Source organism: Myotis daubentonii, chromosome 17 (assembly GCF_963259705.1).
Source record: "Myotis daubentonii chromosome 17, mMyoDau2.1, whole genome shotgun sequence".
NCBI classification, from domain to species: domain Eukaryota; kingdom Metazoa; phylum Chordata; class Mammalia; order Chiroptera; family Vespertilionidae; genus Myotis; species Myotis daubentonii.
In genome coordinates, this window is record NC_081856.1 from 10,771,357 (window position 1) to 10,784,143 (window position 12,787).

Consider the following 12,787-nt stretch of genomic DNA (forward strand, 5'->3'; position numbering starts at 1 on the left):
GACGGGCTTCCCTGCCACTCGCTGCTGGTATCCCCAATCAGGAACTCTCTGGACATGGGAGCAGGAGAGACCTAGGTCCTATTTACTCGTCCTGGTGGTTCCATAACCTTCCGCCCTGGTTCTGATTCTTACATTTGATGACTAACACTTACTCCATCACCTCATCATTCTCCTCTTCCTGCTTCCCTTCTTCTCCCTTCCCCCCTCCTTCCCTCCCTCCCTCCCTGCCACCCTCTCTTCCGCCTCCTGCTCTTTCTCCCTCCTCTTCCATTCTCTCTCTCTTTCTCTCTCTCTCCCCACCCACCTCCATCTCTCTCTTCCCCTCCCTCCCTCTTTCTCTCTCTGTCTGGAACAGCCTGGAGCAATAAACCTTGCCTCCTGCCCCTAGCTCAAGCCTTTCTAAAAGGAGAAAAAAAGAAAAGTAAAACAGAAAAGCAAGCCAGACCTATAAAAAGAATAACTGAAGAACAATCGCTCGTGTCTGGGAGAGGCAGTATGATGCAGAGAGCACAGCTGCCCTCACCACTTGAAGACAGAAGCCTCTAGGGTCAGAAGCAACAAAGGTTTGGTCTCCCAGAGTCTGGAACCCCTGGGATGCTTCACACATATTCAAAACAGCTTTTGTCATGGGTCCCATCATCTCAGAGCCTGGAGGAGGCAATCACAGCCTTCACCAATGATCCTGCCACTCCGGTGGAAACAGAAACCCATTAAACAGCACCCCACATTCTGGCTTCCCTTGTGACCATCCACCACCTTCCACGTGCCCAGAACTATGGTCAGTAACTATCCCAGGCCCCAGCAACCTGTTTACAAACATCTAGAATTCCCAGGCACTTCAGGATGTTTCCAAGCAGGCAGCAAAGTCTTCTCTGAGAGAAGCCGTCCCTTCAGATCTATTTATGCCGGTGTAAACACTTGCCAAGGAAACAAGGCATGTGGGCATGCGCGGCCCTGCCAGCCCTGGGGTTGCTGCAAAAGGCAACTGGAAAGTCACATGTCCCAACAGTGGAAAATACATATGCAGCTATTCTTAGCTCTGGAATGTATACACCGTCTCCCTGCCCAGCAGCTCTGTCACAAAGCTCTAGAAAACTGTGAAAGCGCCTTTAGCATAAACAAATCCAGAACTCTCCCAGGACCAACCATTTGTCAACTGAAGGAAAGGCCCAGGTTTATGGTTTCACTTGGAGCCAGAGGTGGAAACTCCGGCGGGACCAGTCGGACCGGGCATCAGTGGCTATCCCTGCAGCCAAACAAGGTAAATGTCTGTAACGTTTCCCTCTTCTGCAGGTGGACTGCCAGGTGTCGAGCAGTACACCCCGCCCAGGGTATTATTGGGGCTCTGCTTTCTATTTATCCCATCTTTAAAACAAAACCCTAACGAATTTGTGAAGTCATGTTTCAATAAATGTATTGCAAAAGTCCCTTTTCATCCCTTGTTTCTGTCTGGTTACCAGAGGGCCACACCCCCTCAGAATGACAAGCTTGGGGAATGACTAACACCCAGAAAGATGCAGAGATGAGTTCACTAAATAACAGAAGGCTGAGAATCTGGAGATAGGCTCATAGACTTCCGCTGGTCAAGTGCACGGGCTGTTTATTTTGCTTCCGGCTAACATTTCAGACCCCGACAATCAGTACCTTCCTACAACCTTCGTTGTTTTTGTTTGCTTGTTTTTTTTCTCAGCTTATCTGAAGGAAGATGTTATTTGCCTGTTACCTTTCAGAGCAATCATAACCAAAAAGAGAGGTGTCAGCTGTGGGGTCTGGAGTGTGGGTGGCCTCCCTCTGCAATCTTCACTAAGCAATATTCTTGGCGATACCCATACGAACTGGTGAGTGGACACAGATGCTCTAAGTCTCCGAGCTGCGACAGCTAAACCCTCCTGTACGTGCTCCCTCTTGGAACTCCCCTTCACCCCACTTCTTTGCAGGATGGACAAGGAGTCAGCAGACGGGCTGCTCTTCAAAGACCACGACTTCTCCTCTGACTTGTTGAGGCAGCTCAATGGCTTAAGACAAAGCAGAATCCTGACGGATGTAATCATCTGTGTTGGGGCCTGGGAGGTCCCCTGCCACCGAAACGTGCTGGCCTCCAGCAGCCCCTACTTCCGGGCCATGTTCTGCAGCAACTTCCGGGAGAGCGGGGAGGCCAAGGTCCAGCTGAGAGGCATCGACTCCACGACCCTGGAGCAGCTCGTCCTGTATGTGTACACGGGGGAGGCGCCCATCACGGCTGAGAACGTCCTGCCCTTGCTGGAGGCTGCCTCCATGCTGCAGTACCCCAAGCTCTTTGAGGCCTGCTCCTCCTACCTGCAGAGCCAGCTGACCCCCAGCAACTGCCTGGGCATGATCAGACTCTCGGAGATCCTCAGCTGCGAGACCCTCAAGAGGACGGCCAGGGAGGTGGCCCTGACGTACTTCCCAGAGGTGGCCGCATCCGCCGACCTGAAGGAACTCTGCGCCCTGGAGTTGAGAGACTACCTGGGGGACGACGGGCTGTGCGGGGAGGAGGAAAAGGTGTTTGAGGCCTTCATGGGTTGGGTCAAGCATGACCTCCAGACCCGGAAGCGATACATGCAGGAACTGTTCGAGCTCGTCAGGCTTCCGTACGTCCACCCGGGCTTCTTCCACCACTTCATCGCCAACGATGCCCTCCTTCAGTCCTCGCCCTCGTGCCAGATCATCTTGGAGACGGCCAGGAGGCAGATGCGTTCTTTGTATGGCACCACCAGTGTCCCAGACCTCCAACCTCCGTGGCACGTGCCCCCAAGGACCTCTTACCAAGACTTCCTCATCCTCTTGGGTGGGAGGAAGGACAGCCAGCAGACCACCAGGGACGTTCTGCTGTACCACAGGCAGACAGGCCAATGGCGGAGCCTCGCCAAACTCCCCACCCGGCTCTACAAGGCCGCAGCCGTGGCCTTGCACCGCGGCGTCTATGTGCTGGGAGGCATGGCCGTGGGCACAGAGAAGAGTGAGCCCAGTCGCCACGTCTACATCTTCTCCCTGAAACTCAACCAGTGGAGGCTGGGGCAGCCCATGCTGGCGGCCCGCTACTCCCACAGAAGCACCTCCCATAAGAACTTCATCTTCTCCATCGGGGGGATTGGAGAAGGGCAGCAGGTCTTGGGCTCCATGGAGAGATATGACAGCGTCTGCAATGCCTGGGAGAATATGGCCAGCATGCCAGTGGGGGTTCTGCACCCTGCAGTTGCTGTGAAAGACCAAAGACTCTACCTTTTCGGGGGAGAGGACATTATGCAGAACCCTGTGCGCCTTATCCAGGTAAATGGCTGGTCCTTCTCATCATGTAAGTCTCTCAACTCCAGTCTCTCAACTCCCCGCCACATGCACACACACAAACACAAACACACACATATAAATACTCGCATAACACACACATACACACTTGTCATCTGCAGGGAAGTGGGGGGGAGAAGGAAAAGAAGGAAGAAAGAGAGGGAGGAAGGAAGTTTAATTTCAACAAGATTTTATCCATTTATGAATTATTTTGTGTAAGGTTCATATATACAAAGGTACATCAGATACAACCATGAATATAAAGGTGAAGAACATGGACTCTGGACTCAACCAGACCAGCTCTTCTTCTCACTCTAGCTGTGTGACTTTGGGAATGTCACTTAACCTCTCTGAACCTCAATGTCTAATCTGAAAAATGGGGGTAAGTAATACTACCTCCTTCATTGGATGGTTGTGATGATAAAATTTGGTAAACTGATTTTTAAAAAATAATAAGGCCTTTATATGATGGCGATTATATTTTACACAGAAAGAATTCCCAGTGAATAATACTGGGCCATTTTCCTCTATAAATGAGTACTTTTGTTCCTATTTTCCCTTATATGAAGTCCATCCTATCTCTCTTGTGCTAAATTCTGCCAGTAATGAACTAATTTACATTTGATATTTGAACTTTAAAATGATAAAGTTACCAGGAAGACAAGTTCTGGGGATCCCGATTTGCTGTTTCCGAGTGCAGCCCATCTCTGTGCTCTGTTTGCCTTTCCTCGTGCCTCATGTTGTCTATGGTTCTAATGACTCTCAAGCATGAGCTGCCCAAGAGCCTTCCTCACGTAGCCCCAGACTTGCTCTTGGCTCCAAGACCCTCTCGGCTACACTGGAACAATTAGACATTTAAACATGAGCTAGAAATGAAAATAACCGAAAAAGCACTGGTTTCATGACCATCCAAGTTTCTCCATTTCTCATTAAAAGAAAAAATTGTCCCGAGCAAGGGAAGCAAACACATGCTACAATGCATAACTCTTGGTCCATTTTATAGAAACACAGCCTCTGATCTCATGGGGGTCACATGAAGACCAATTTCTAGTAATATTCTTCTTTCTGTTATTTAATTATATTTTTTATTAATAGTAATATACCTACATTCTAAAAATTGGAAAAATCTCTCCCATTTCACCCTTTCATTACTACTTTTTAAAGAGGACCATGTTTTTTTAAATGTGTTTTTATTGATTTTAGAGAGAGAGGAAAGGAGAGGGAGAAAGAAACATTGATGGAGAGAGAAACATTAATCATCGATTGGTTGCTTCCTACACACACCCCATTGGGGATTGAGCCCACAAACCAGGCATGTGCCCTGACAGGGAATTGAACGTCTTGGTGCATGGGAAGATGCTCAACCAACTGAGCCACACCTTCCGGGGCTTAATTACTACTTCTGTCTTTTGAAAATATCACTTTAAAATACAGCGCCATGATTCTATCTCCCCCTCAGGTTTATCACATTTCCAGGAACACGTGGTTCAAAATGGAGACGAGAATGATCAAGAACGTGTGTGCCCCTGCAGTGGTGCTGGGGGAGCGGATTGTCATCGTGGGAGGTGAGTTTGAGCAGAGGATCGCCAGGCTGGGCATGACTTGGCATCTGCCATGGAAAAAGGGTCACTAACAGACCGACGTTGTTCTCCAAGACGTCTTTGTAAAATCGCATCCCTCTGGCTGAGGGAGTGTGGACAACTTGACAAAGTTCTTTTCCCCTCCAGAAGTTTCTCCCTGTCATTTTCTGTAAACAGGAATGAAATAATGCCTTATTTCACAGAGTTGTTGTGATAATAAAACATACTCACGTATTGAAAGCACGTGGCGTGGTCCCAGACACGTGGCAAGTACTCAAAACACGTTTGCTCTTGTTAACATTAGCTACTGATGGATCATTCCTCTGTAATCACAGCGTAGTGTCGTGGTTAGGAGGACTGGTTTCGGGGTCCGACAGATCTGGGTTCACATCCTGCCTCTGCCACTCCCTGGCTGGATGCTCTTTGGCAAGTTATGACTCTGTTGTGCCTCAGTTTGCTCATCTGTAAAATGGAGATCCTCAGAGGGCCCCACCCGATAAGGCTGTGGTGGGGACCCATGAGTTCCCAAAGGTTCCTTCTTTGGATTGTTGTAGCTCTGGGGTGGCCATGTGAGCGGGATGAAGAAGCCAGTGAGGCTGAGAAAGGCACTGGAATCAGGAGGCTGCTCCCCACTGAAAACGGGCCATGTGCCGCCTTAACCTGGGGTTAGGGATGCAGGGGCCAAACCCCATCCCTGCTGCACACTGAACCTTGGGCAGGTTACCGGTTAACGTTCCACGCTGTAGTTCAGATTCCAGCCTCAGTGTTAGGCGAGGGCAGAGATCAGACACGTACCCAGACCGCTGACCTCCACGCCCAAATGAGCAATGCTGACCTTGCTGCCGTACCACTTGGCTTTCAGGTTACACAAGGAGGATTCTGGCTTATGACCCTCAGTCCAACAAATTTGTCAAATGTGCGGACATGAAAGACCGGAGGATGCACCACGGGGCCGCGGTGATGGGGAACAAGCTCTACGTGACGGGCGGCCGGCGGCTGACCACGGACTGCCACATCGAGGACTCGGCCTCCTTTGACTGCTACGACCCCGAGACGGACACCTGGACCTCGCAGGGGCAGCTGCCTCACAAACTCTTTGACCACGCCTGCCTCGCTCTCCAGTGCATTCCCCACGCCTCCACCTTCTCCTGAGGCCGATGAGAAACCAAAAAACCGGCTGTGTTAGTCCAGACGTTCTTGTTGCAAGAGACAGAACCCACCTCCAAAAAGCTTCACCCTAAACAGGTGCAGCCAGAGCTCAAGAGACTCAAAGTTCCAGAGCTGGAGGCCTGGAACAGACCTATTGTTGGCAAAATTCTCTCTCTCTCTCTCTCTCTCTCTCTCTGGCTTTGTTCTCCACACCATGTGAGGACAAATCCAGACTCACATTCTCTAGCTTAGCGTCTTCAGGAGAGACTTTACCATTATCCATATATTAACCCTAAAAAGAATTAAACAATGCTGTTTGGCCCTTTTTGAATTCCATGCAACCTCTTGAGCCAATCACCATTTCCAGAGATCATACTACCATAACTGGCTAGTCCTGGATGGCGTCCCTACAGGCAGAGGTGGGGTTAATGATCGTGGACAACCTATCTGAACGGCACTTAATGGCATAGAAGTGGTTCCCCAAAGGAAGACATGCTGGGCTGACAAAAGCCACATCTGCCCGAACACCATGGAGACTGGGAACAGGAGGGCGAAGAGCCCCAGGAAGCCCCTGGTCCGGGTGGCAGCATGAGCGGTGGCCATGGCCGAGTGTCCCTGCGGCCAGGGATGCGGTGCGTTGGAATTCCAGAAAGTATGTGCAGCTCCGTATCTAGTGTTCGCAGCATTGTCTGTGCTGCCAGAATAAAGTTTGCTTCTGTTGCCAAGAGATGTTTTTTCTCCAGCCCCTGGGGAGCTATAAACCTGCAGAATTAATCAGGATTTTCATTTTGGTAAATGTTATGAGAATTGCTCTTCTGAGGAAAGCCAAACGAATTCCTTCAGAGATTACAGCAATTATTGCCCTCCCAGTGCTGGGGCTGACTTTCCCTGTGGCTTTCTTTATCTCAAAGTGCCTCCCACGCTGGGCCCAGTCCTGGGCGCAGGAATAAGCGCAAGCTGGAGGCACATTACAATCACCTGGGAGGATGTCTGAACCTGGGACTGATCCCCAGTGGAGAGGGACAGCTGGGGATTCTCAGAGGCGGGGCCCAGAGCTCTGTAGTTTTGAAAAGCATCCTAGGTCATTATAAGGTGCAGTCAAAACCACCACACTGCTCATCTGTGGGCATTGAAGACCTTCATATGCGAGTCCCTCCCCATCCTGTCCCAGCCAGCCCTGTCCCAGCCCAGCGGTGTACGCAAAGTCCTCTCCCCACCTATGGAAGCACCTGGAACGAGTCTTGCTGCCCTGAGTCTGGCACCACAGGCCCATGCTCTGGACTTTTCATGTGTGATAGAAGCCTCCCCCGACCCTTGCTCAAGAGATCTTTATTATTTCCACCCCCTCTTTCTTGTCTGAGGGCCTTTGCACTTGCAGTTGCCCCTGCCTAATACACACCTCTCTCACCTCTTCACCTGACCTAATTTCAATTTATACCTTACACACCAGATTTGGTAAAAGTCACTGAATCAAGGAGGCCTTTCGTGTACCCTTCCCTTCCCCCTCCTCCCCCACCCCCACACACACCCCAGCCTGGGTCAGCTCTCTCATTAAATGTCCCCATTGTCTCCTATACTTTCTGTATTTTTTTTTTATTTAATCTCCACCCGAGGATATTTTTCCATTGATTTTTAGGGAGAGCGGAAAAGAGAGGGAAAGACAGAGAGAAGCATCGATGTGAGAGAAACACATCAATTGGTTGCCTCCTGCATGAACCACAACCAGGGCCCAGGCTGGGGAGGAGCCTGCAACCAAGGTACGTGTCCTTGACTGGAATTGAACCCGGGACCCTTTGATCTGCAGGCTGACGCTCTATCCACGGAGCCAAAGCGGCTAGGGCTACTTTCTGTATTTTTATCTTTGAGACTCTTACCCTATTTGTAATTACTGTCTTTCCCTCTAGACCAGTGGTTCTCAGCCTTGGCTGCACATTAGAATCACCTGGGAATCTTTGTAAAATCCTGATTTCTGGGCCTCATCCTCTAGAAATTCTGTTTCTTTGTTACTAATGTTGTGGCTCTACCCCATAACAAAGAAACAATTTCCGGAGGATGAGGCCAAGAAATCAGGATTTTAAAAAGATTCCCAGGTGATTCTAATGTGCAGCCAAGGTTGAGAACCACTGCTCTAGACCCATACATCTGCCCTTTTCTCTGCATTCCCAGGGCTAGTCTCAGTATTAGCCACATACATATAGATATTCAAAAAGTATATGGTGAGTGGATTAATAATTAGTCAATGAATATCGAGACTGGATCTACAGAGAGTCGTGTATGAAGGCACCAGTTGAAGCAGCCCAGATCCTCTACTCAGATTTGATCCTGTCCTCTCTTTTCTGTCCCTTTACCATCCTGAACTGAGTTTGGTGAGTCTGGGTGGGGGACTAAGAGGCATGGCCTGCCTTGCTCAAGCCTGGAGGGTAAAAAGAGGTTTGTCTGTAAAGGATCCTACTTGCCCCACATTAAAAGTGGGACTCTTGCCCAGCAGTGTAGCTCAAAGATTGAGCATCAACCTATGAATAGGAGGTTGCAATTCGACTCCCAGTTGGGGCATATGCCCAGGTTTTAGGCTTGATCCCCAGTGTCGGGCGTGCAGGAGGCAGCTGATTGATGTTTCTCTCTCATTGATGTTTCTATCTCCCTCATCCTTCCTCTCTGAAATCAATTTTAAAAATACATTTTTTTAAAAAAAGTGGGACTCTAGCCTGGCAGGTGTGCCTCAGTGGTTGAGAGTCAACCCATGAACCAAGAGGTTGATGGTTTGATTCCCAGTCAGGGCACATGCCCAGGTTGCACCTTGATCCCCAGTAGGGGGTGTGCAGGAGGCAGCCGATCCATGCATCTCATCGATGTTTCTATCTCCCCTCTCCCTTCCTCTCTGAAATCAATGAAAATATGTATTTTTTTAAAAAAACATTTTTTTTAAAAGTGGGACTCTTGCTGTCATTAAATGCCTTCTGGGATCTCCAAAAATCCTTCCGTCAGACTTGCTAACACCCTGTCTCTCCCTCCGTCTCCGTCCAGTACTTAATAAGCTGCCAGCCTTAGTGGCTACTTGGAGCTCGTCCAAGTCTCCCTGGGACACAGAACAACTCTGTAAATCGCCCACTGGGTTCTATGAAGAAAGATGGCGCCAGGGCCAGACACATTTGGACACGTGGCTGGCCAGCTTCGGGAATCAGGTAAGACACCTCTGCGGCAGGTACATTCACACAGCTGGGCATCCCACCGGCCAAGCCCCACCTGAGCTGGTTGCAAAACAACCCTCAGGGCACGCAGCATCCTTTCCGATCTGCTGAGGAGGATTCAGTCCAAAAAAGAGAGAAGCTTTTGGCACCAGGCTTCCTTGGTCTCCCCAGCTGAGCAGAGAGCCGCAGGACAGAGCTGAGGTCAAAATATATTTAGCCGGCAGCAGTTAAACTAAAACATTTTAAGTTAAAAAATGTCAACTCTCCTGACGAATCATTTCAACAGGCAACAAGGGAAGCGGGGAATGAAGCAGAGCGAGGTCTAAGCAAGAAAAACCACTAATGAAAATATCAAACACCCCGTCCCAACATAAACCGTGACAGGACAGGAGCCTGACAGAGCAACAGTGACAGACGGCAGAAGCTGCAGCGGGGTGAGTGGGAAGCAGGGCCCTGGAAACCTCTCCCAGCCCGGATCTGGCTCCCAGCAGGCGTCCTGGGAGAAGTCCGGCCAGCAGGCCATTCCCTGACCGAGACGTGGCCATCCTCTCGCAGGGCAGCATGGCCCCGGCAGGACGGAGTTGTGGCATGCTGGCCCCACCCCGTTCAGACCCTTCCGACGCTCTCCCCATGAGCAGTGGTGGCTCTGAAGGTGAACCCCCTGACCTGGAGCCTCCGGTGTCCCCTCCAGGTGGCCTCTTTGTTGTGACCCTGCCTCTTCTGCATCCACTCTCTCTGGTGAACAACAGAAAGTCCCCAGTATCCACATCTTTAAAACCAAAGATACCAAAAAAGCTGAATTTATTTTTGCCACCTGTGAAAAAACAATAACGCCCCAGAGGACAGGGACTGTGACAGGTTTTACTACAACTCGTTGTCCTTCTTAGGATGTCTGACACCCCGTGCCTCGCTCCAACATGCTTTGCATGTCCATGCCTCTGTGCCTTTGCATATGCTTTTCCCTCTGCTATGATGCCTTTCCCTGCCTCCCCAGGCCTTTGTTTCCTCTGTGGAGCCTTCTCCAACCTCTGTCCCCTCCCTCCCTTTATTCCAGCTCCTTTCACATTGTAGCACCATAGAGACTTGTTGAATGAAACTGAAGGGGAGCTCTTTTGGGGGAAATATTAAGAGCCTGGTTCCCTATGAACCACTAGGCCAAGTTCAGTCAGGACCTGGCACACAGACAATGCTGACATATTTGTGGAATGCATAAGTGGATGCATAAGTAAATGGGTACTAAACACCACTGGAGTGTCCGGCCTGCTCTCGGTGAAAACAGGCCTTATCTGATTTAAACATTGGGGTTTAAATCAGGTAGGAACAGTGGTGTCTAACCTTTCAAAAGGATTAATATGGATCCATATGACAACAATGAAAAATAGATCCTAGAGTATAAGATGTGACAGGAAGATGATTACATTGCTATGTGCCCTGGAACCCTATTCAAGACGAGCCCAAAGTGCACAGCCATAACAAACTACCACAGATTTGGTGGCTTAAAAAAAAGAAACGTATTCTCTCCCCGTTCTCTAGGCTGGAAGTCCAACACCAAGGTGTCGGCAGGGCCGTGCTCCCTCTGAAGGCTCTAAGGGAGGGTCCTTCCTTGTGTCTTCCAGCTCCTGGTGGCTCCTGAAAATACTGCCATCCTTGACTTGTAACTGCATCACTCTGGGTTATACCTCCATCATCGCATGGCCTTCTCTGTGTGCTCTCTTCTATCTCTGATTGGATTTAGGGCCCATCCGTGTCCAGTGTGATCTCGTCTTGATCCTTACCTTATCATATCTGCAAAGAGCCTGTTTGTGATTAGGGTCACATTCTGAGGTTCTGTGTAGACATGAATTTGGGGGAGGCACTATTCATCCCAATAAGGATACCAACTCCTGCAAGAAGTCATCCTTGATGCACCCTCACCCCACTCTGCCCCAGGCTAGGCCACTGTGACCGTGGCTCATCCTCAATTCCCTCTTGTCACCAGGGACATCTGCTGGGTGGGGACATCTTTCACTGCTGTAGCATGGGGCCTGGCACTGAGAAGAAGCTCAGCAAATGTGTATTGAAGTGAAACAAACCATTTCATGGGGACTAGTAATTTTTTAATAAATTCCAAAGACAATGTATACAAGACACAGCTTCTGAGCCACTTCCCAAAAGCCCAAGATAAGCAACATGTGCCAAATGCCAATCAAGGAGGAATTGGGGTCCATGAGATGAAGCCCAGGGTCAGACATAAGCAATTATCCAAGAGAACTCATCTGTTAGCACAACGTCACCCCACGTGTCCGATTCTCAGTGCTGACAGCATAGCCTTTGGGGTGACGTCCGGAGAGGCTGCACCTCAAAGCAGAAGCCAATCCTGAGGGTGCTGGGGGAGGGGGCCTGGTTTCTGAAATGTCGGCTCTCACGCAATCTTATAGGAATTCTAGGCTCCCGTTCAAGGGCCACGTCATTCCCTTCTTGTGGGGAAGTTGGGTTTTGTTCCCTAAAGATCTCCACCAGTCCCTTTTGGTCTTCATTGCACTTGTCTGATATAATTAGGATTCCAGGGCCTGTGGTCCAGAATTTCCCAGGAATGCTTCCATAACAAGCCAATGGACCATAAAATGGTGCTTTGAGGACAGAGATCCAAGAATCTGAGGTGCTTGTAAATTAGGAAGACGTAGGCACAGAGGTATGTCCTATTCAAAAATAGAGGCTGTCTTTGCAGTTTCCCCCAAAAGACCTGTCAGCTCCATCCACATTCAGAGACAAGAGGCCACCTCAGGGCAACCGCATAATCAAAACCTTCTGAAAGGGACTGGGAGGGAAGCAATGTGGAGACATCTGTGCTTCAGATAAGACCAAAGGGAAAATAATACAATTCATTAGCAGAGCCTCTGAGACACTTATCGTTTGTGGAGTGTTTGAGACGAAAACAGAATTCGTCCCCACTTTGGGTATAGATTTATTTGGCTTACTTATCTGAAAGTCAAAGCTAAGCATGCTGATGCGTTTGAGGGAGCCCTGATACTTTTGCACTCAAGACAGAGATCACCAGTGTCTATCTATGCAAATGGGTGTAACAACTAGCCCTCAAAAAAATGTGGGGTGACTGAATGGGTCAGTAAGTAATAATGGCTAATATTTATTGCCCATTTACTAAGCACTGTACCTATATTACCTAGTTCAGTTATCACAAGAACTTCCAGCACCGCCTCAGCACCCACCCTGACCACCCTATCTAAAGTAGTCTCCAACCCACCCACTGCATCAGTCTCTCTCACCCCGTTTCTTCTCTTCACACCTTTTATCATAATCATTTATTATTTTATTGGCTTTCCTGAGTTTATTTAGTTGATGTCCCCACCAGAATGGAAGGTCCAAGAGGACCCAGAACACGAATGCCTTGTTCATATCCATTACCCTAGTGCCTAACACAGAGAAGGCAATCAACAAAGATTGCTGAATGAATGAGTGAATGAATGAATGAATGAATGAATGAATGGCAGTCCAGGCATTTAAGATTTAAGGAGAGAGAAGGTAAGTTTTCAGAATGGCACCTGGAGTGGGGAGCGGTGCAATATG

The 12,787-nt window shown here is 49.3% G+C and overlaps 1 protein-coding gene across 7 annotated transcripts; it reads left to right on the forward strand.

Annotated features, from left to right (window-relative positions):
* Window positions 1-621: 621 nt before the first annotated feature.
* On the forward strand, window positions 622-6,751 carry KLHL38 (kelch like family member 38). 7 transcript variants are annotated; one of them, XM_059672781.1, is made up of 5 exons: window positions 626-1,261; window positions 1,461-1,838; window positions 1,938-3,291; window positions 4,766-4,871; window positions 5,749-6,751. In XM_059672781.1, exons 3-5 carry the CDS (start codon window positions 1,939-1,941, stop codon window positions 6,036-6,038), a joined length of 1,749 nt encoding a protein of 582 aa, XP_059528764.1. In that variant the 5' UTR covers window positions 626-1,261; window positions 1,461-1,838; window position 1,938; the 3' UTR covers window positions 6,039-6,751. The 7 variants fall into 7 exon arrangements, with proteins under 7 accessions (XP_059528767.1, XP_059528764.1, XP_059528765.1 ...); XM_059672782.1 differs by having other exon boundaries at window positions 1,731-1,838; XM_059672785.1 differs by having other exon boundaries at window positions 1,114-1,261; window positions 1,691-1,838.
* Window positions 6,752-12,787: the final 6,036 nt, after the last annotated feature.

Coding starts and splice junctions, on each gene's coding strand:
- KLHL38 (XM_059672779.1), top strand. CDS start 1,939: ATGGACAAGGAGTCAGCAGACGGGCTGCTCTTCAAAGACCACGACTTC. Junction 3,292..4,765: donor ACCCTGTGCGCCTTATCCAG/GTAAATGGCTGG, acceptor TCTCCCCCTCAG/GTTTATCACATTTCCAGGAA. Junction 4,872..5,748: donor GCGGATTGTCATCGTGGGAG/GTGAGTTTGAGC, acceptor CTTGGCTTTCAG/GTTACACAAGGAGGATTCTG.